Genomic DNA, 23,632 nt, shown 5'->3' on the forward strand with positions numbered 1-23,632 from the left:
TCTCAATTTAATTTTGTTAAGATTATAAATTTAGAAAGTTTTGAAATAATAATTGTGATTTCTTATAAACAAACAATTTTTTTTTTCAAATTGACAATAATATCAATAATTAATAATTAAGTAAAGAATATATGATTTCATTGACTTTTTCCGTTAACCATAAAATAATCTTAAAATTTATAAATATAATATATCTTTTATTTTTGGAATAAGTATACCTAAAATAAACCGCTAAAATTCGTTTCATTTTTTATTTATAAACTTTCTAAAGATAATACGTTTACCATAATTTATAGTTTATACATTCTGCTATATAAATATCTAGGTAGTCACATAAGCCATTAACATAGTGTTCATAACTAAAAATTCTCCAACAATGTAAGCTCATCCCTTTTTATTCATTTTGTTTATGTTTCAAATAATTTCTTCTATTCTTTTATATTTTTATTTTATTCATAGGTCAGAGGAAGATCAAAAATTTACCATGCTTAATGAGATTGATGTTCTAAAAACATCACCATCGACTCTGAAGGTTAGAGTTTTAAGAATATGGAGCATAAAAGACAACAAAAATGTGAATGAGGATTCTGATCGAGATGGTGCTCATGGATGAAAATGTACGTATTTAATATAATGTTTTACTTAAATATCTTAATTCTCATATATTTTTTTTGCTTTAATGACAGGAGAATCGAATCCAGGCAACAGTTTACAAACATGATATCTTTAGATTCAAAAGATTTCTCAAGGAAAGCTCAACTCTGACTATAGTTAATCCGAGCGTTGGTTTAAATGGATCAAACTACCGTGTGATTGACTGTCCCAACAAATTGGTGTTGGGACCAAACACACATTTGAATTCATGTCAGGAGTTTGATGGTCGTCTGTTTGGTTTTAAGATGATTTCTTTTGAATCTTTAATAAATAAAGATATTTCTTTGAAACCGACAGTTGTTATAAAATAAATTTTTGACATCCAAATAAATAGATTTATAATTTTAGTCTTAGATTTCCATTAAATCTGTTAATAAATTATTTATTTATTTTTCTTTGTGTTAGATATTATTGGTCACGTGGTTCATGTGTTCAAGAGCAATGCTTCAAACGTGAAGGACAAAAACAAGCGTACAATGGAGATATGTGATTTACGGTATTACTATTACACCTAACATTTGATTACATATTTAGGTTAATAAACTTTATACTTATGACTGTTTGTAACGCTTCTGTAATTTCAGTGGAAACTGTGTGTATCTCACACTATGGGATCATTATGTTTATGAGCTCTCCAAATATGTTATTGAACATTTTGATGAAGGCCATGCGATAGTTATACTTCAGTTTGGTAGGGTTAAGTATTACATCGGTTCTGATGATAAAGGTAACTATGTCTACTGTTTTTAACTTTCGCATGTTTTAACACGTCACTAACTTAAACTAATGTGTCGTATTATAATTTTCCTTTTTTTAGAAAAAGTTTATGTGTCGAATTCTTTTGGATCTAATTTTAGCCGTTTCTTTATTAACGACTATTTATTTAAGATTGAAGAATACAAAAACAGGTATATTATTAAACCAATATTCTTTTCATTTATGTATTAAGTTTGTAAATTTATTATTATATTACTTATTCCTAAATTCATTAAATATTTAATTTTGTAGTTTGGTGGATCTGCTAAATGCCAATGATGTTTCTGTTCGTAAACCGATTCCGGTGAAGATGCTGTCGTCTGTTGATGATGAGTTTTTGAGAGCAACATATTTTTTTAACATCGGTGATATTTGTACCATTATATCTGTAAGTTAATTATTACAATCTTTATTTTATCCTAATTATCTTCAAAATTAATTGTATATTTATTAAGTCGACATGTACTATAATGCAGCCTAAAAGTATCATTATCCTTGGTACAATTAAGGCAATTTGCCCAGATACGGAATGGTATTACATTGGGTGTAATATTTGTAGCCGTAAGCTCATGGAAAATAATGGTGAAGATGGAAAGGAGTATGAATGCAAGACAGTAAGATGCAATGTTTTAGGTGCTTTCCCTACACCTAGGTATTTATTCAATTCAAATTCAAATGTCTAATTAGTGCATTGTAAAATTATATCTTTTTCTTTCAATTTACCTATTTATACACTTTTATAGGTTCAAGATCAAAACAAGGGTGCAGGATTCCACTGGAGTTGTGTCGTTGACTCTTTTTGATAGAGATGCTAAAATATTAACTAAGAAAACAGCTAAAGAATTGATTGATTCTCAAAATGAGGTTTGTTTATAAGTAAAATACTTTTTTAATTGTAATAGTCATCCATATAAGATATGGTAAGTTTAACAGATTTAAGATATTATATTTGTTTCTTTGTCGTCTAATTTTATTACAGAATAAGGTGGAAAATGGTGGATTCCCTGCTAAATTGGATTCTATCTTAGAAAAGAAATTCACTTTTAAGGTAGATGTGGCTGATTTTAACTTTAGGAACAATGTCGAGGACTATGGTATAAGCAAGCTTACTGATGACACCAATATTATCACAGAGTTACACAAAAGGCTTGATGTTCGTTTAGTAATAACATAATTTGAAATATTTTTTTATTTTATTATATTTCATAATTATTTCTACTGACATATGTTGATATTCCATTTTTGTCTTATCAGCAATCAGATTCTAATTCTTTAACGTTGGGAGCATCTCTTTCTGAATTCCTGTCATCCGGTTCTGTTTCTGTTAAGGTATGGATTTTTTTTAATATATTCGTTCAAACTAATAAATATATTTAACAGAAAGATGTGTAACATGATTGTGTATTAATAATGCTTTTTTAATAACAGCTTTCTGAATTTTGAGATAATCAAACTCCAAGTTCAAATGTTGAGCCTCTGGATTTGGCAACTGATACAAAAGGAACGTCAACCTCTTCTGACGATAAACTGAAGAGAAAAATGGTTGAAGTTTTTGAAGTTGACGATGATGCTAGCATGTCGGCCACTAAGTTGAAGTCTAAGAATATCGAAGAGATGGGAACCACCAGTCAGTCAGGCGAATGAGCAGCCTTTTTAACTCCCAAAGTGAAGAAGTAATCTAACTGAACATTTTCATTTATGTCGGTTTACACTTATGTTTTTTTGAGATGTTTGGATATTTTATGTTTGGTTTTTCTCTTTTGTTTACGTTGAACGATTGTTTTTGAATGTTGGTTGAGATGAACAATTTCATTTTCTTTGGTTGAGTGATCATATTTAAGTTTTTATTTAACTTTATTAAATTAATGTTTAGTTGTTGTAGGTCTGACTTTGAAAACAACATATGTTCATATTAATCTAAAACAACATAAGTTCTTGAATTTATCCTACTATATTACATTTTATTTTATCTATACCATCATATGTTTCATATGCATTACATAACTTATCAGTTGACTATATTATAAACTAAATACAAAAACATGTCTAATGTTCATAAATATTATAAAACACTGGTGGGAAATTCCACTTTTTTTAAATAATAAACTAAACGTTACAATTAATAAAAATGTTATTTAATAATTATTTCTAACAATATCTTTATATCAAATTGATTTCAGAATCATAATTTGGTAGCTAATCAGTAACAGAAATTATTTATTAAATTATAAAAATTTTGTTATAGATATTTGCTAATTTTATAAAGTTTAAACATGATCCAATAGAAAAAGCCCATTCCATTAGGCCCATACCAATATTTTCTGTACACAACTTTTTAAAATAAACGACTCTTCGCTTATTAATGTTAATTATCCTCCAAAATTATTTTACCTCGATTTTTCTGAAAATTCCGGCCATTGTTACCGAAGATTGACTCAACTTTTAGAAAAGCTTCTTCTTCTTTGATATAGATCTCAATCAATGGAGAATTTAAGTACTATACTGTGATCTACTTTAATTTTGTTAATATTCTTAGTTAATATTGTTCTAATCGTTTTAGCCCTAATTTATATTAGCCGAAGATGATTTTTAGTCAGAATCTTTAATGTTGTTTTGCATGTTTTTGGAATATAATATTTAGGTTTTCTCTTTAGTTCGTCTTCAACTAAATTATAAACTGATTATACGCTCTGTGCATGCTTTATGGTGTTAGCTGTAATATTAGTATTTTAAACATCGATTATTTTGTTATAAGTTTGGAGATAACAAGTTATTGTTTTCAGATTCTTAGTTTATTATTGTTATGTGTCAATGTATTTGCTTTGTTAAGATTTTGTCATAAACATGTTTTTATAGTGATAATTAAGATTTTAAAATAATCATATAATTATCATTGACAATATATGTATATATAATTGACAATAATAACATATCAGTTAGTGTATTTAACATTTTTTATTAACTCATATTAAATTGTAAATAAACAGAATGTTATTCCTGCGGTTTGCATTTTCTATCACAATGTAAACGGAGAAACGGTATGTATTATAAACTCTTTAATTATGTTTCAATTATTGTATTATACTTTAACTACAACATAAAATTTATTTCAGACACTTCCAGCTTTGTTTTGTCAAGATATTTTTGAACCTGGTGCTAATGTGTAACATCCTAAAATTTTAATGATGAATAAAGCAAGTTATGTTTAGTGATTTCGCGTAATTGATTAATGTCGGGGAAGGAGCGGGTCTTGGACTTGGATTAATTGAGATGGGTCAAATGAGAATGGGATTTCAGGGATATAAATACCCCCAAAATCCCAAAATATCTTCATTTTCCCCCACTCTCCTAAACACACACATACACACACACCAAGCACACCCAAAACCGCCGCCGGCCGGGCCGAGAAAGAAGGAAGGATCGAGCGAGGTCCGGGTAAGAGAGAAAGATTAGTGGTGATACCAAGATAAACGAGATCCAAACAAGCTCAAAAGGTATGATTCTTGATCTTGGAAGTTTAAAGATCCGAGCTTTTAGTGTATAAACGACCGAAAATGGTCGGGAAGTGTAGTGGGTGGTATTGAACCTTAACAAGGGTGTTAAAATCGCCCGAAATGTTGATCAGAAACCGAAACAGCGGACATCTGGGCAACTTCGCCTTCATCTGGGCAACTTCGCCTTCAAGCGATGAACTTCGCCTGCAAGCTAAGTTCGCCTGATGAACTTCGCCTGCAAGCTAAGTTCGCCTGGTGATAAGTTCGCCTGAGGTTTAACTTCGCCTAAAGCTAAGTTCGCCTGAGGTTTAACTTCGCCTAAAGCCAAGTTCGCCTGAGGTTTAACTTCGCCTAAAGCTAAGTTCGCCTGAGGTTTAAATTCGCCTAAAGCTAAGTTCGCCTGAGGTTTAACTTCGCCTAAAGCCAAGTTCGATTAGAAAATAAATTAAAAACCTAATGAAAAATGTGTTAAGACAGTTAATGGAAATAAAATTTTTCCAAGCTGACCTGGCAGCTCGACCCCAGCCAGGGGCTCTGCCCCTTGGACCCTGCTAGGGGCTGCCGCCCCTAGACCCCGCTGCCAGGGGCGCTGCCCCCGGACCCCCGTTCGTTGTGGGTCATATAAAGATAGAAATACATTATGAGAAGTGATAGTTAATTGATACGTATACTTGTTATACAGTCAGCCGCACACAACTGAAGAAAGGGATTACGATTAACGGTGAACGTAACCGTGTTCAGGTGAGTTTCTAGCCCCATTTATGTGTTATGTTTTCGGGGCTGTGTGCATACTCGATATGTTTGTTAATACGCTTATCCTAAGAGATAAGTGTATGCCTTATGTGAATGATGTGATATGTATGAATGATTGCTTGATGGTACGTGAACGATCTTCGGATATTGCACGTACTGTCAGGTTGTAACGCTAAGTATAAGGTAAGTATGATATGTATGCTTATGTGTATGAATGTGATAAAGTTAATAAAAGAAGGAAAGGATGGTTGAATGGTAACGAAGAGGGAATCGAACCCTACTAATATTCGAGAACTAGGGAACCGAACCCTACTAATATTCGAGGAAAGAGGGTACCGAGCCCTAATAATACTCGAGGAAGGAGGGTACCGAGTCCTAATAATACTCGAGGAAAGAGGGTACCGAGCCCTAATAATACTCGAGGAAAGAGGGTACCGAGCCCTAATAATACTCGAGGAAAGAGGGTACCGAGCCCTAATAATACTCGAGGAAAGAGGGTACCGAGCCCTAATAATACTTGAGGAATGTAGGGCGTAATGCTCTTTATAACGTAAGATATGAAGGTAAGTTAATACAAAAGAAAGTAAGAAAGTAAGAAAGTATTAAAAGTATGAAAGTATGAATGAAAGAATATAATGTTATGTGAATGGTATGATTATGTGATTATCTAGAACTCACTCAGCGTAGCTGACTTTTAGTATGCACGCAGGTGAGTAGGATGAGGCAGCTCGCTTGAGGAGACACATGGCACTGAACAAGAGTCTGGCATCTGAAGACTTATGATGTTTTAATTTTAATGTTTAAATGTGAAAGACAAAGGATGTTTTGAGACAAGTTATGAAATATTGTAATGTTTTATGAAAGTTTTATATTCCGCGTAAATGTTTTAAGTAACTCTGATATTTAGAACTGTGTTTATGAGTAAATCCAACACGAAATTAGGGTTACCGGTAACGGGGCCTTACATAATGTGCACCCGGTTGTTTTATATCACAAAGACAAAGATTGGTTTATTGAAATTGAATTCATAAACGGACGTTATGTTTTTCAAAATGGGTGGGACCAATTTGTTGTAGACAATCGGTTGATGTTCGGAGATGTCTTGGTTTTTTCTCCAATTGACCAAAATGAATGGACATTCATTTACGTTAGAGATCAACCAGTTCATGACAACATGGTTGTTGATGCTTTCGTTCATTACCCTACTCTTAAATATCTTGTAAGTAACTTTGTAAATGAGTTATTAAATATTGAACAAACCTTTTACTCATATAAGACAGGATTAAATTTTATTATACTATATTTTTTTTATATGTTTGTAGCCACTGAGAGATGATCAGGTTAGATGCTACTTTAGTTTACAGCCAGGACAGTATGATCATATCGTTGTTGAGGCTATTGATGGATTTAAATGGAATCTATACATTCAGTGCGTCAAACTTACTACTCCGAGATTTGGTATTACTGGTGAGTGGGAAGACATGGCCAAGCATTATAAGCTTGCTGTTAATAATTATCTTGTGTTTCAACGTCTTCAAGGTACGTGGACATTTAGAATGTATGTTTTTGATAACCGTGGTATCGAGCGTGTAAATTTTAATAATGATTTGTTATACACCGGTCCAAATCTACATCCCGAACTCGGTTATGTTCCAATGGTTATCGAGATTGAAAGTGATGACGAATCTCAACCTCACAACGTTGATGAAGGTATTTTTGTCAATTTTTTATATCTTTTATATTTTTGTACACTTTAGTTTATTAATTACTTTATAACATATTTGATGTGTATTTTTAGGACTCGATGTCGCTATCGAAGATGATGTTGGTATGTTAGACGTTGATGAGCCGATCTTGGATATTATTGTTCCTCAGGTGCATGAAGATAACATTTTGGAAGTGATAGTACGGGATAGGCTGGTAAGAAACTGATTTTATACATGTACTTTAATTTCATATGATATATCTTCAAACAAATAACTTTGTAATTCTACTTTTATTTATAGCGTTTGCCGTTTGAGTTTGCACGGAACAATAACTTGGATTACGAATCAGATTTGGTTTTAATAAATTCAAATGGTGTTGATGTCTCCACTGAAATTGCTATTGAACTGAATGGCAATAATGAGCGGTATAGGGTTCGAAATTGGACAACTTTTGTTCGGTTGAATGGCCTTCTGTATGGCACTTTGGTGGTTTTCGAGTACAACGAGGCTACACATTCGTTGATACTCACTGATGTTCTTGGTTGATGTTGAAGTTGATAATGGATTGTTAAATATATTAGGGTTTAAACACTACCATTTTGCTAACAGGTTCTATATGTATTTTGTTAGGTTTACTTATGTTAATTATCCTACTTATTTTGTTAGATTTAATATGTATGTTTTGTACTACTAATTATCACTTTATGTTATGGTTTTTAGGTTATAATTATAAGTTCATTGTCATTAGTTGTCTTGTATGTATTGAAATATAAGTATACACATGTATATTTTTAAGAATTATTACCTACAACTAATATGATCATACTTTCATTAGGAAACAACTATATACAACGTCAACTTGAATGCCATAAATTAATTATTCCATACAATAAATCCTATATAATTATCTCTGCTATAAAATATTTAATTTAAAAATGATTTAAAATTATTAAATACGAATACGTATATGTTATTTATTTTTATGATTACTAATTAAATTAACTATATTATCGTTAAATTTATTATCATACATTAATTGCAGTAATATTTTTTATTTTAGTCCTCATATTTCAAATTTACTATTATCATATTTCATCTAAAAATAAACAAATCCTAATATTATTACAATGATTGTTTCCATTTAAAGAATATATTATAAAATTTTGGTTTATATATACTTTCTCACTTTTCATTATAAATAAACTTCTTCAACATCATAACTTAATTTTCGTGTCTTCATACATGTTCTTTATAAGCCAATGGAATAATTGATTTTGTAAGTGTTTTCTACGTTCTATACTTTACTTCCGAAAATTTTCTGATTAGGTTTTTAATCATGTCATAGGTTTATGTTTGGCCGAAAACACAGATTGCTTATATTTAAACAATAATTTCCGGTTTGATTTTGCGTTCTCAAATACCCATTTTAAAGTTTTGTTAATTTGAATTTCATTTATAATTAACTAATTTGCCGATTTTGATGTTTGTACAAATTCAAATATATAGATATATAAAATTGATTCTTAAGAAAGCAGTTTGTTTTCTGATTTGTGTTTAAAATTTTATTGTTTATGATTTTCAGTTATTGTTCAATAATCTTTTTTTCATTTTGAGTTATAATATTTAAGAGTCTTTTGAAGATATAATTTATAAGACTTTATTTTCGTATGTTATGGTTCTATAAAGTTTGCTTAACACAACTTTGAGGCTTGATATCTATATTTTTGGAAGATGTCTACATCCAAAAAGAAACGAAAAAATGAAGGAGCTTCATCTTCTCAAAATAACCCAAGTAATAGTGGTAGGTTGAATGATTTTATCTTTTTCTACCCAATCAATGATATTTGAAAAAAATTAATTTGTTTTTGAGAAGCAATAATGTTATTATTTAATTTTTCATTTTTTTAAATGTAGGCCAAAATCAATCTTTACCATTATTTACCATATCCAACAATACAAACTACATCCATTATCAATCAACACCGATTGTCACTCTACCATATCAAGCAAGTATTTAAATTTTATTAAATCATGATTTTCAATTTTAAATCATATTTAAAATAAAATAATATTTGATATTCTTAAATTTAGGTGGTTGTATTTTACCGCTTAATAGTTACCAAGATAATATAGATCGTTTATCTAATAATACAAATTCTTATCCGCATCTAACCTATTCCTCCTTTAATTCTTGTGTCCCTGGTACGTTAATTAAATAATCATTATTACTTTATTATTTATTATTATTTGTTTCTCATTTTGTTTTTTTAATATGTAATACGTTACAGTTAATCGCATCTTTGAGACCTTGCAAAATATTTCATCATCAACACAACTATCGTGTTTACAATCTAATAAGGAGAACGTGTCTCCATCAACAAATTCGAATGTCGACTATTCGAATGTACTAAACAACGGTTAGTCTTTACCAATTGTTTGCAACATAACTATACTCTTTGAATATTTTTATTTTTTATAAAACCTTTTTTTTGGTTTTAAAATACTAATATTACAACCTTTTTAATTTGAAGACCCTCAACGATGTACACCGTTATTCAACTCTGCAAGGTCAAAAAGGAAAGAAAGACGATCAATTTTAGATGAAAAAAGAACTTCCTCCGTTTACGGGAAGAAAGATGTTCTAAAAAATACATGTTCAGGTATATTGAATTTTCTTTATAATTAATAATTTACATTTTTTGTTTTTTTTTGTTAATAAATGATAACCATATGGCGTAGTACAATTTGCTAGATGTATAATAATATTAAATTTATTATTTTTTATTATAAAATTTATTTTTAAAAATAAATTATCAAATCAAATGTCTATTGCAGGTTCTTCAAATATACCTCTTAGTGGTTTAAGCAACAAACAAAATTATTTTCCACAGACAACATATAATTCATTGATTCCTTGTGTCCCTGGTATATTATTAAATTGTTGTTCACTATGTATTGTGTTCATCTAATTTTATTTCTCATGTTTATGATTAATATTTTAAAATATTCAGGTAATCGAGATTTTCACAATTTGAAGAATTACAATCATCCACACCATTAACGCGTGTACAATCTAATAAGGAGAACCTGTCTGCATCAACATCGCCAAATCTCTACTCTTCGATTTTATTAAACAACGGTTAGTGTTTTTAAAAATTTATAAGTAAACGTCTTTGAAAGCCTTTTGTTATGCTTAAATATTTACATCATCACCTTTATATTCAAGACTCTAAAACATCAACACCATTTGTGAACTCTGCTGCCTCCAAAAGAAAAGATAGATGATTAATATTAGATTCCAAAAGAACTGCATCTGTTAACCGGAGCAAAACTGGTGTCCAAATTAACTCTTCAGGTATATTTTGTTTTTAATTTAACTATTATTATCATTTTTTGGTCTTTTTTTTTATTGAAACACTTAAAAGTAAACTGAATGCTATTAAATTTTAAGAATAATTTCATTTAAATAATAAGCCTTCTATTAAAAAAAGATTATATTATATACATTTTGCACTTCCGTCCTGATTTTACAGCAACTTATAATATTAACATTGTATAATGAAACGTTTCATAATTTTTTAACTTAAAGATGTTACAATTTAACACATCATAATATTTCATATATTAAATTTAATATAGAGTAATTAAAAAATAAATTTTCAATTTATCTTTTGAAATATCATATGTGTAGTTTTAAATATTTTGTTGACAACCTTTATAGTATTGAACAGGTTTTATAAATAAATATAATGTCCAAGAACGATCAAACGCATCTTGTGTTGTTAATGACATTCCGGAGTCGTCTACAACCTTTCGCAGAAGGTCAAGAAAAAGAACCCCTATAGTACTTATACCTATGGCTGATTTAAATGAACATGCAACAACTATTCATTATCCAAATGTTGTAGACGTTTATATATGAATATCGTCAGGTATGATATTTATTTCATAATTTACTTTAAATTATTTATTAAGAATTTATGTATACTAATTAATTCCAAAATCTTATATTGAAATTTTACTAAAATATCTTGATCATGGTAATCAATCCGTTATGTGTCCAAGTTGCAATGCTTTGTTGTGGAAAGCCTAAGTTAACAGACCAAGTAGTAGTAATGAAGAAGGAGCCTTTTCCCTTTGTTGTTATAATGGCAAAGTCGAACTTCACGATGTTAGACAACCAGATGATACTTATCTTGAATTATTTCGTGGTGGGACCGCCATGAGTAAGTATTTCTTGAAAAACATTAGACATTTCAATTCGATGTTTTCGTTTACGTCTATGGGAGGAAATATTGACCATTCCATAAACAGAGGCAATGCGCCATATACGTTTCGCCTTAGCGGTGAAAACTATCATTGCTTGGGAAGTCTTTTACCATTAGAAGGTTGTAAAGCAAGGTTTTCTCACCTTTACATTTACGACACTGAACACGAGGTTTCTAACCGACAGGGTGTTTTTGGGTAAATACTTTTAACGATATTCCTCGACTTTTGTTTTGTTATTAATTTTTAGTTTCTTTTATATTATTTATAATCTTAGAAATTTTTTTTTGTTGGCAGTGATAATAAATCAATGGACGATGAGCTAGAGATCTATATTATAAATTATTTGAAGACGATGTTAGATTCAAATAATCATTTGGTCCAAGCTTATCGGATGGTAAGAGATTGTTTTGAAGAAAACCCACAACTCGATTTGAAGTTGCGTATTATTGGAACAAGACAGCATGATGCGAGACAATATAACCTACCATCCAGTTCTGAAGTTGCCGCTTTAATTGTCGGTGATATTGGTGACGCTGTAGATAACCGAGACATAATTGTTACCAAGCAATCAGGTTCCTTAAAGCGTATCAGTGAATTTCATCCATCGTATACACCTCTTCAATACCCATTGTTTCATCCTTTTGGTGAAGATGGTTATCAGGTTAATATACTTCATAAGCATGTTTCATCATCATCAACCGCAGCACGCAAGAAGGTTACAATGCGTGAGTTTTTTGCTTATCATATTCAAGACAGGCCAAATCGGTTTTCAACCATGTTAAATGGTAGGCGTTTGTTTCAGCAAATATTAGTTGACAAATATACGATGATTGAGGCACAACGATTACATTTTATACGCGGTAAACAACATGAGCTACGATGTGATACTTACCAAAGTTTACGAGGTATGCAATCTGTTGGAAATACTAATGTTTCAAGTGCTGGTCAACGTGTTATTCTACCATCCTCATTTACTGGCGGAGCAAGATATATGATGCAAAGTTACCTAGACGCTATGTGTCTCTTAGATGGTTTGGTTATCCCGATTTTTCATAACCATAACCTGTAATCCCAATTGGCCAGAAGTTAAAAGATTTCTTAAGGATACAACGTTAAAGTCAGAGGATAGACCTGATATTTTATGTCGGCTTTTTAAGGTCAAACTTGATGCACTGATTAAATTGGTGAAAGATAAGTCTATCTTTGGAAAGGTTCAAGCAGGTAATTTTCTTTGATTTGTTTAGTATAAATTTATAATCATCATCTAATTTAATATTTTACTTTGTATATACTTGAATTTCAATTTAAATAAACAGTTTATTTCTTTACCTATTAAAACTTGTGTAATATTTACTTTTATTATGCATGTTGCAGTTGTTTACACGATAGAGTTTCAAAAAAGGGGGCTACCGCATGCTCATATTTGCATATTTATGCATCCATCTAGCAAGATTCATAATCCATAAGATGTTGATAAATTTATTTCTGCTGAGATTCCAAACAAAGACACTGATCCAGACCTATACAAGCTTGTATCTGATCATATGATTCATGGTCCGTGTGGTGATGCTAATCCGAATTGCACGTGCATGGTAAACAAAAAATGCTCCAAAGGTTTCCCAAAAATGTTTAATGATGAGACAGCTGTTGATTCGCAAGGTTTTCCGGTATACAAAAGAAGAGATAACGGGCAATATGTTGTCAAGTCAGATATAATGATGGATAATAGAACTGTTGTTCCATACAACAAGACTTTATTAAAACAATTTCAAGCACATATTAATGTTGAGTGGTGTAATCAAGATGGATCGATAAAGTATTTGTTCAAATACATTAATAAGGGTCCAGACCGAGCACCAATTTCTCTTGTACAAACTAACAATGATGATAACTATGATCCTAATTTAGATGAAATCAAAGCGTTTTATGATTGTAGATATGTCTCTGCATGCGAGACATCATGGCGGATATTTTCATTTGATGTGCATTATAGGATTCCGTATGTTATGAGACTTGCTTTTCATTTACCCGATGAGCAACAGGTAATATATGGTGCTAACAAAGATATTGAAGATATTTTAAACAAGACAACTATTGCTTCTTCGATGTTTACCTGCTGGTTTGAGTGTAATAAGAAACATGACCTTGCAAAAACTCTCACATACGTAGAGTTTCCAACAAAGTATGTCTGGAAAAAACAGTTACGTAAATGGGAACCTCGCCTAGGGGGTTTTGCAATAGGTAGAGTTCATGCTGTTCCACCCGCATTCGACGAGGCTTACTATCTAAGAATATTATAAAATAAGGTTAAAGGCCCAGAATGTTTTGAAGACATTCGAACTGTTGATGGAGTTGTGTGTGAAACTTTTCGAGATGCATGTTACAAAAGAGGTCTTTTAGATGATGATAAGGAATACATAGAAGCCATTGAAGAAGCAAGTCATACCTCTACTGAATATTATTTAAGAAATTTATTTGCTACAATGTTGATTACTTATAGTTTATCTAGACCTCATTTTTTTGGGAAAGCACTTGGCAACTGTTAGTTGACGGTATTCTATACAAACAACAAAAAGATCAAAATAACCCCGGTAAGATTAACTCATTTTTTTAATTATTTATATTATTGCAAATATATAATATCCATTATAATAATATAAATATTTAATTATATTACTTTCTTATTTTATTTTCAGGTTTGATTCTTAATGAATAACAGTTAAAAAATCTAGCACTCTTGGAAATTGAAAATTTTCTAATATCAAACAACTCCAGTCTTAGAAGATATAAACAAATGCCCTTTCCAGATATGGAGACAATTTCAAGAGCAACTAATCCGTTAATGGTGGAAGAGCTCTCATATGATACCGAGACCATGAATAACGAATTTAATAATCTCTTTGATTCGTTAACAGATGAACAACGAGGTATTTATAATGAAATAATGAGTGCTTTGATTGATAAAAAAGGTGGAGTTTATTTTGTTTATGGTTACGGCGGTACTGGAAAAACTTATTTATGGAAAACTTTATCTGCATCGATAAGGTCAAAGGGAGAAGTTGTGTTGAATGTTGCTTCAAGCGGTATAGCTTCTTTGCTTTTGGAGGGTGGTAGAACGGCACAATCGAGATTTTTAATACCTATTAATTTGACCGAAGATTCAATTTGTCTGGTAATATTACCACTCACTTTATTTTAATTTTATATTAATAATTTTTTTAGTATATATGTCTTTGTCTGTTATTTTAATATCAAATTACATTTAAATATCTTAATTTGGTTATGTTTTTTTATTATTTCATAAATTAGGTTAAAGGAAATACCGACGTATATGAATTATTGAAAAAGACAAGCCTAATAATTTGGGATGAGGCACCGATGATTCATAAGCATGCATTTGAAGCGTTGGACAGGACTTTAAATGATGTTATAAATGGTGATTCGGCCAATACTTCAGGAGCGGTATTTGGAGGTAAGGTTGTTGTTTTTGGCGGTGATTTTCGCCAAATTTTGCCTGTTGTAACCAACGGTACAAGAAGTAAATGTGTCAATGCTTGCATCAATTCTTCTTATATATGGTCAAAATGTAAAGTTCTTAAACTAACTAAGAACATGAGGCTTACAGTTGGATGTCGATCTTCAGACATTCAAAATATTACAGAGTTTGCTGATTGGCTATTAGACATAGGCCAAGGAAACGTTGGCGGTCCAAATACTGGAGAGGCGGTTATTGATATTCCCGATGATCTTTTGATATTGAACTCAGTAGATCCGATGGGAGTTTAATAAGGTTTGTCTATCCTAATATATTAGATAGATTCAACGAACTTACTTACTTTCAGGATCGTGCACTGTTGGCACCTTTGAATGAGGTCGTTCAATAAATTAATGAACGTATGTTAGACCTCTTTCCAGGTGAAGAAGTAGAGTATCTAACTTCCGACAGTTTAGCTGAAAGTGAAGACATTTCTGAGGATTTTGATCCACAGTTGTACTCTCCTGATTTGTTAAATGGTTTAAAGATGTCAGGCATGCCTAATCATAGATTGGCCCTCAAAGTTGGTGTTCCGATCATGCTATTAAGGAATATTAATCACAAAAAGGGTTTGTGCAATGGTACGCGCCTTCAAGTTGTTAGTCTCGGTAGGCGTGTAATTGAAGCAAAAGTTGTATCTGGTACGAATATCGGATATCGCACTCTAATTAGTCGAGTAAGTCTTACACCAACTGATAAGAAACTTCCGTTCAAATTAAAAAGAAGACAGTTTCCTATATCTGTATGTTTTGCCATGACAATCAACAAGAGTCAAGGTCAATCATTGTCAAGAGTTGGATTGTATCTTAAAGATCCATTATTTTCTCACGGTCAGCTTTATGTTGCTTTGTCACGAGTGAAGACTAGAGATGGTATTAAGTTAGTGATACTCGACAAAGAATCAAAGCTTATAAATAAAACAACAAATGTTGTTTACAAGGAGATTTTTGGAAACATAGAATGTTAATTGTTTAAATTTCCTATGTAATTCGATTTGGAATATCATAATAAATGTAATGGTTATAATGTAATTTATTTTGTTCTATACTTTACAACATTTGTACTTAACTTTTTGTATTTAATATATTTTTGGTATCCTATATTTAATTTTTTTATTTAATTATAAATAATTTTTTATTTTTAATATTATACATAAATTTTCTGGATATAAACCTGTTTGTTTAAATTCGTTTTATAACATACATTTTCAATATTTACTTTTTAATTTAAATTATTTAAGATATTTATCATACTATCTAATTAAATATTATTAACTATAGGGTAACTATACATTATAATAACTAGATAGATTTCATCATTAATTTTCTTGGAACAATAAAACAGTCACTTCTTATATCTATTTTTTAATTTTCCATTTTAATCTTATTCTTCTTATTTTTCTTTAACAATACTAAGTTTCTCAAGATAACTAAACTCCTTTAATGGCTACGATTATGAACTGGAGGTATTGTAAACTATTCCGTAAGTATCAATTGTATTTAGCAATTTAACAACATTAGAAAAATATAATATTGAATCAGTCATGTTGTTCGATAATCAGTTTAAACATCAGATACATCAGATCGGTCTTAGGAAGAATTTGCCATGTCAACAAGAAACAAATTTGATAAATGTTTTACATAATTTCTTTCATGATCTTTATCAAGAGGCTTTACCTTATGAACATGTAAGGGAGTGGCTCTTTTACCCTTATCAAAACAAGGTTGTTGTCTGGTTCGAGAATGGAGAGTATAAGAATTTTAAGCCGAAACAACTATTGTCGTGTGATGATTTGGTGCTGTTGAGAGAGCTTGGCGTGTTAAAGTTAGCAAATGCAAGAAAAGAACTTGCGCATCTTGAGTTGGAAGCTGAGGTTAGTTCGAAGGTCAAATGGTTAGAAGAATGTTCTAACTATGAGAGTGATTATGAAGATTTTCCCGACAATTTTGAGTCTGATGACGAACATTAAGGTAAAATATAACTCTGTTCGTATTGTTGTTATATTTAATACAAGTAGTAGATGTTAAAGACCTTTTTACACTATCAAAGTTATTATGATTGTTATTCCGAAAGTTTGTTGTCCGATTAGGAAGTAGAAGGTAATATATTAATACTTTACATTACATATTAGACATAGATTTAATAAAAGAATTATATTGACAACACTTTTTTAGACTTAGTAACCACGCTTAGATGTTATTAATTATTAAACATGTTGTTATGTTTAATTAATTTTAATGAATTTTTGTTTTGTTTTTACAAATTTTCAGGTGTTTAGGAATTTGAAGTTTGTGTTGGTTTAACTTTTGAAGATTTGGATGATGTTTTAATATCAAGAACCTGTTTAGCGGTTTTGTTAATGTCTTTTGTTGGTACTGTTTAATTTAAGTTATTGTAAATTTTTAAGTTTGAATGTTTAGACAATGTAATTTGATAATAGTTCTGTAACAAACTATCAACCACTATTATCTTAATTTGACCGTATGTTTAAATTTATTATTTGTAGTGACATGTTCTTTCACCCGCATGTCACGCGGGTCTATACCCTAGTATAGATAAAATCATGGAACAATACACGTTTATTTTCTCGATTAATTATCAAATTCGTTCTTAAAGTTTTTAGTCTAATCCGATTAAACGTTGGGTGTACTCTCAATTAGTCTAATCTGATTATGAACATCATGATTCTAGGATTAATCAAGTTATTGTTCAATTCATCTTCACTACCGTGTTCAACAACGGTTCTTTTAGTGTCATTGGGCACGTTTATTATTTTTCAACAAAAACCTACAAAATAATAAAAAAAAGTATCAAAATAAAATATTTATTATTATTCAAGTAATCTATATAAAATTTTTTTATTAAAAATAAAAGGATCAGTGAGCAGGCGCTCTCACAAGGTATTTAATATCTCGCAACTATTCTTATTAGTTAAAAAACTGCGTCTCTTTAAGTAAATTACATATTTCGCTTTTTATGTATGTATATACGTAAAGAACGAAATATGCATTTCATTCATTTTTGTTTTTGACGTACTAGCAACGATTATTTGTATTAATTTGAAATTTATTCTAACCTTTTATCCTTTCTTTTAATTTCCTTTTTTCATTAGCATAAATTTTCAAATTTAATTTTGAAAATTTCTTTTTTGTTAACTACGGCAAATGTGGCAACATCCATCACATTTCCATTGTTGTTTTAGTTTTGATATAAATGAACCACATTTACAACAAAAAGTATGAATAAGAATGAACAGCATTAAAGATATGACCTTTACTTTGGTGAATCCATATCCATATGGACCAAATCCATATCTAATATCTCCATCCGCCTTCAGTTTTTCCAACTAAGATATATTGTTCTTTTTATCTTACTATAAGTCTAAAAGGGTATACACCATTTGTCTCATTTTCCTTTACTCGTCATGTCCGTGTCACGATAGTTTTCCACCCATCATTCAACATAGTGGTATACACAATTTCCTCATTCTCCGTCATTCTTCATTTTCAATTTTTTTTTATTTAGTACAAAAAAGGAGAGGGAGTGTGTGACTGGAGTGACCATGGTAACCATCCTCACGTCACGCGTGGCCAACAAAGGGGAAGGGTGGTGTTCCAAAGGTGTCACGCGCGCGACCCTCTGCCACAACATATACCATGTGGGACGACTCCTTTGCCAACTCACGTCACGCGTGAGGAAAAAGAGGGTATTCCCCAACCTAATAGAGGGACTCATCATCAAGTAGAGGGCGCAAGTTTTTTTACAATTTTCTAGCACTCACTATACACTAATGATTATAGCGGATGATGTTTGAAATCTGATATGACTAGCTTCAAGTGAACGATTGTTCATGACCCACCCGCGCTTCTCATCAGTACCAAATCTCATTTTAGAGCATAACTGTAAAGTTTTAGTGACCATTTTATCATTTTGTGAACTGTTGTAATGTTTCATAATACATACTATTGTTCTCAAATGATGACATCATATTAAATTACAAATCAATGTGTTCATTTTGTTCTCATTGTATTTTTTCTTTTCTTATATTTTTTACGTTAATATGTATAACTGAACCACTATAATCGCTGATTGGTTAAGTTATTAAAAAACAATAATTGAGCCATCGACTTCTTAATTGGTTCAATTATTCAACTCGATTTTTTAGTTAAATCATTTATAATTCGGTATATTTATTTACACCGTCAAGTGTCATTTTTTAGCATGCTAAATTAGCCCATAAACGTTTGGTCATTTTTATGCGTCTTATTTAGCCTATAAATGTCATAAGATTATTGTTTTATTAGGATTGATCATAACAATTGGTATAAAGATGACGTAAAATTATAATTTCATGTTTCGAGAGTTGAGACAAAACATATTTCAAGCAGACTATATAATACCGAATTTAAGGGTGTAAGCAACTCTATATTTTACAACAAGAAATTACCTTTGGTATGTAGATGCAACCCGTCTCCACAATAATGTTATTGTAAAAAAATGATATAAAAAAACAATGTTATTATAGGAATAAAAAAAAATTAATCGAATGGTGTGACTCTCCTAACATTCTTCGAAACAATGTTATTGATGCTCTTCATAATTGATATTCTCCAACATTTCGTTGATTGGAATCGGATAATGACTATTATGTTCAGCGTTCAAGACTTCCAGTATTCAAGACCCATCTTTGGTCTAGTTTTTTTATCAAATAACTTATCGTTGCAATTCTGATCAAACGAGTGTTGATGAAATTCGAAATGATGAAACTATCTACAATCAAGGGCAATACTTAAGTCCATAGAAAACAATGTGTAGAAACAAAAGTACATAGATATGACACTGGGAAAAGCAACAAAATGTATATCTTTTAAGGTTGTGTTGATAGACTTTTGCTTAAAGACTAGTGATATTGACCGGTAGAAAAAAGATGACCATTTGAGTTTAGATTATTTCTTTTTCCTTTTTTTTATTTAACAAAAACAAGTTAGCTACTACAAAAATAAGTATCACTTATGAACTAAATATGGTAATCATGTTCGTTCTCTCTCATCAATATCCACTACAGTTAATAAATTATCCATTTTATAAAGTAAGGATAAAGTTTGTAATTGAACTTCATGTATTATTTATATAATTACAATTTGCAAAAAGGTTATCAAACAATTGATACTATTCATTTATTTTAAGCTTAATTGATTTGTACCCTTAGCTTTTATGTTTGTAACCATCTGTCCTTTTTCTTCCACCCACATCTTCTTTTCCTTTTCCTCTGTTTTCGGCGTCGTTTTCTCAACCCTAATCGTAAATTCTCTCCTGCACTCCTCTTATTTGCAGAACCATATAACACAATTCATTATATTCAAGCATAACACCCAAACCTACTTAAGAATTTGGGTTGTATTTTAACATGGAACAATTGCATATATCCTCCTCTAATCTTAATCTTAAACAATAGCATATTCCTCAAGAATACTAGTTCTTAATTCATAATCTACAATGCTCTTTAAGCATGGTTCGGAGAAATATGATATTACTTAAGTTTAGCACCACCACATCCACATTGGTCACCACTTGCAAATCTCCATCACGCTACCCCCTCCGCTCCTTCGAGCATGCACACTTTACCGCCCCTCTAGCACGGTGTTTGGCATCTCTCTACATGAAAAAGTGTTGCTGACTTGGACCAATGGTGACACCACCGTTAACCCACAACGATCAGCCTTTGCGTATTCATATACGGGAAAGTATATTAAATTATACCAAAGTTTAGAAATAAAAAAAATATAAAAAAACGAAGAAAAAAAGCATTGAGTAAACATGATAATAAATTATGGCCCGTCTTGATCCTAAAGGACCTAAACAATAAAAACAAAACAAGATTATGTGACATGATTGGATTTAAAAGAAAGATTCCTTCATCGGACACCCTACCTTTACTTTTGAGGAATTTTGCCTAACTACTTCAAATCTCATTATCAACTCTACGTCACATTGTTTAAAGTTCAAATAGTGAAATCTATTTCGAAAATTGACATGCATATGATCCCTAAAAACTATAACATGTGTTTTCTGTTTAGAACGATGAATTTCTTTAATCTTGTCGTCTATTGGATTTGAATCAAAAACCTTTAAATCTAAGTGTTTTTTAAGATTTTGTCTTTATCAATAGATCACCGACCCGGTTGGTAACTATAAAAGGTATCATGAGTATTTAATCAAATTAATAATATGACTAATATTGATTTAAAATAGTTGACAGTTTAAAAATTGAAAACATATTTTTTTAACAACAAATTTTTACAAGATTGCGTAGTGGTGTTTTGCTTATCATTTAAAAGAAAGATTGTGTTTGCTTTTTGTCCTCGCTAGTTCTTGGTTATATAATTTCATTGTGTTTGAAAAATAAAAAATAAAAAAAATGGCAAAGTGGCAAAACAGGTCCTTTATGTTTTCATGGTTTTTCAATAGTCGTCATTTGGAAAACTTAATGATAGAAAACATCCTTTATGTTCAAAAAACCTTGCACGGTTCGTCCTTTTCACTAACGAGGGTTAGTTTTTCTCGTTAAATCCAGTCATGTGCACCTCATGTGAGAGCAATTTAGCCTTTTTACCCTCAGAGGTTATTTATGTAATTGACTTAAAATTTTGGTTGATAAATAAATAAAAGTTTTTAACCATTATCTTCTTCCCCGATTCATAACCCAACCATCAAACACCATAACCAAACACCTGTGCAACCACCCACCACCCATCATCATCATCATCATCATCATCATCTCAGAAACCCTAGATCTACCATTGTTACAAAGATCTAATCAATGTACCCAAAAAATAAAGGAATCGTGTCGTTGATTGCATCCTTTCGTCGTTCACGGTATCCTTCTGCCGCCGTCAACCAATCAATAATAGACCCTAGCACAATTAATTGCAGCTAATCCGTACGGTTTTCAACTTCAATCTTCTTCGATTCCGGTATACAATATAATCAATTCCACCAATTTTCATCACCAATTCTGTTTCTTACTTTTCGATCACAAACCTAATTGTTGCTTTATTTTACTACAATAAGACTTAGAGGAATGAATTAATTAATTGTATTAGTTTATGGAGTGTTGCTGTAATTAGATATCAACGGGAGTTCAGTTTAATGTTAGGGTTTTGAAAATTATATGATTGTACATGGTTATGTGGGAAGAAGGAGAAAGGTGGAAGCTTGGGAGAGGCGGTGACCGAAGGAATGGTGGTGGGTGGTTGCATTGATTAGATCTAACCATTTATTAATTAAAAGGAAATACTACTGGGTAAGAAATAGATCTAATCACTTTGCATTGAACATTGATTATTAGATCTAATCAAGGTTTTGTACAGGTGTTTGGTTATGGTGTTTGATGAAGAAGATTGGTGGGATGAGAGAGAGAGAGAGATGAATATTTTTTTAAAAGGCTAAATCTTTAATCTAATTACACAAACAATCCTTAAAAGGGTAAAATGAACACACTGCCCTCATGTGCAAAGCACATGATCATATTTAACGAAAAAATTTAACTAGGTTAGTACCAAAGGACGTGACGTGAACATAATTTGAAACATGAAATACGTTTTCTGTCATTAAGTTTTCCAAAGGACGATTATTGAAAAACCATGAAAACATAAAGGACCTGTTTTGCCATTTTGTCCAAAAAAATCTAGATGCAATTATCATTTATGAAAAGGCATTGTTAAAAAGAGTACATGAACATGTATAACTAAATCTTTAATCTAATTACACAAACATTCTTTAATCTATTTTGATACACCGTCACTAATTATACGTCATTAAACTAGCTAGAATGTTAAACAAACTAATAAGTAATATTTATATCGGACCGGAACAATTTTCTAACTTGTTTTAGTTTTAATTTTTATTTTTTGAAAGACAATGCAATTTTAATATGAATAGAACAATGAACAAGCCAGAAACTGAAGGACAACCAAGTATTACAAAAACAAAATGAGAAAACAACCAAGCCACAAAGAGGCGACTCCATCCAAACTCGCCTAGTTTAAATCGTTATGCCTGATCTAGACCTAATCCAACCATATAATTTCATTTTGATCTCTTCCAAAAGTAGCGTCTAAGACAAAACTCTAAAGTAGCTTCGAAGACAAAACTCTCTGAGTGAAAATCTTTGCGTTCCTTTGCTTCCAAATGTATCAAATCAAAGAATAAATAATTGTCAAAAGAATCCAAAATGACTCAAAACGAAGGGTTAAAATTTTCATGTCGGGTTGAATGTAGGCTGATGTGCCATGACTAATTGAATACAAAAAATATTTTTTATATTAAATAATTAATATTTGTTATAGTATGTTGTAGACTTGTAGTTATATAGTGTAATAAGTGGTGACTGATTGTAGTCAAGAGGTGACTTGTCGATCATACCGACAAAGATAACATCAAACATAACATCCTCTAATATCTTT

General features: G+C 30.9%; 2 protein-coding genes across 2 annotated transcripts; both read left to right on the forward strand.

The window, feature by feature from the left end:
* Positions 1-1,440: 1,440 nt before the first annotated feature.
* Positions 1,441-4,577, forward strand: LOC143608585 (uncharacterized). Its single transcript, XM_077083594.1, has 8 exons — positions 1,441-1,562; positions 1,663-1,798; positions 1,887-2,062; positions 2,154-2,274; positions 2,390-2,563; positions 2,665-2,739; positions 4,398-4,448; positions 4,524-4,577. The coding sequence occupies exons 1-8, from the start codon at positions 1,441-1,443 to the stop codon at positions 4,575-4,577; spliced, it is 909 nt and encodes a 302-aa protein (XP_076939709.1).
* A 9,864-nt stretch (positions 4,578-14,441) lies between these two features.
* On the forward strand, positions 14,442-15,418 carry LOC143608586 (uncharacterized). The gene is made up of 2 exons (XM_077083595.1): positions 14,442-14,804; positions 14,942-15,418. Exons 1-2 carry the CDS (start codon positions 14,442-14,444, stop codon positions 15,416-15,418), a joined length of 840 nt encoding a protein of 279 aa, XP_076939710.1.
* The last annotated feature ends 8,214 nt before the right edge of the window (positions 15,419-23,632 follow it).

The sequence above is a fragment of the Bidens hawaiensis genome, unplaced genomic scaffold (genome assembly GCF_021521415.1).
Source record: "Bidens hawaiensis isolate Kalapana, Puna unplaced genomic scaffold, B.hawaiensis_p1.1 tig00419396_1, whole genome shotgun sequence".
In the NCBI taxonomy this organism is placed as follows: domain Eukaryota; kingdom Viridiplantae; phylum Streptophyta; class Magnoliopsida; order Asterales; family Asteraceae; genus Bidens; species Bidens hawaiensis.

Coding starts and splice junctions, on each gene's coding strand:
- LOC143608585 (XM_077083594.1), top strand. CDS start 1,441: ATGTGTCGTATTATAATTTTCCTTTTTTTAGAAAAAGTTTATGTGTCG. Junction 2,063..2,153: donor GGTGCTTTCCCTACACCTAG/GTATTTATTCAA, acceptor ACACTTTTATAG/GTTCAAGATCAAAACAAGGG. Junction 4,449..4,523: donor ACAATGTAAACGGAGAAACG/GTATGTATTATA, acceptor AATTTATTTCAG/ACACTTCCAGCTTTGTTTTG.
- LOC143608586 (XM_077083595.1), top strand. CDS start 14,442: ATGGAGACAATTTCAAGAGCAACTAATCCGTTAATGGTGGAAGAGCTC. Junction 14,805..14,941: donor CCGAAGATTCAATTTGTCTG/GTAATATTACCA, acceptor TTCATAAATTAG/GTTAAAGGAAATACCGACGT.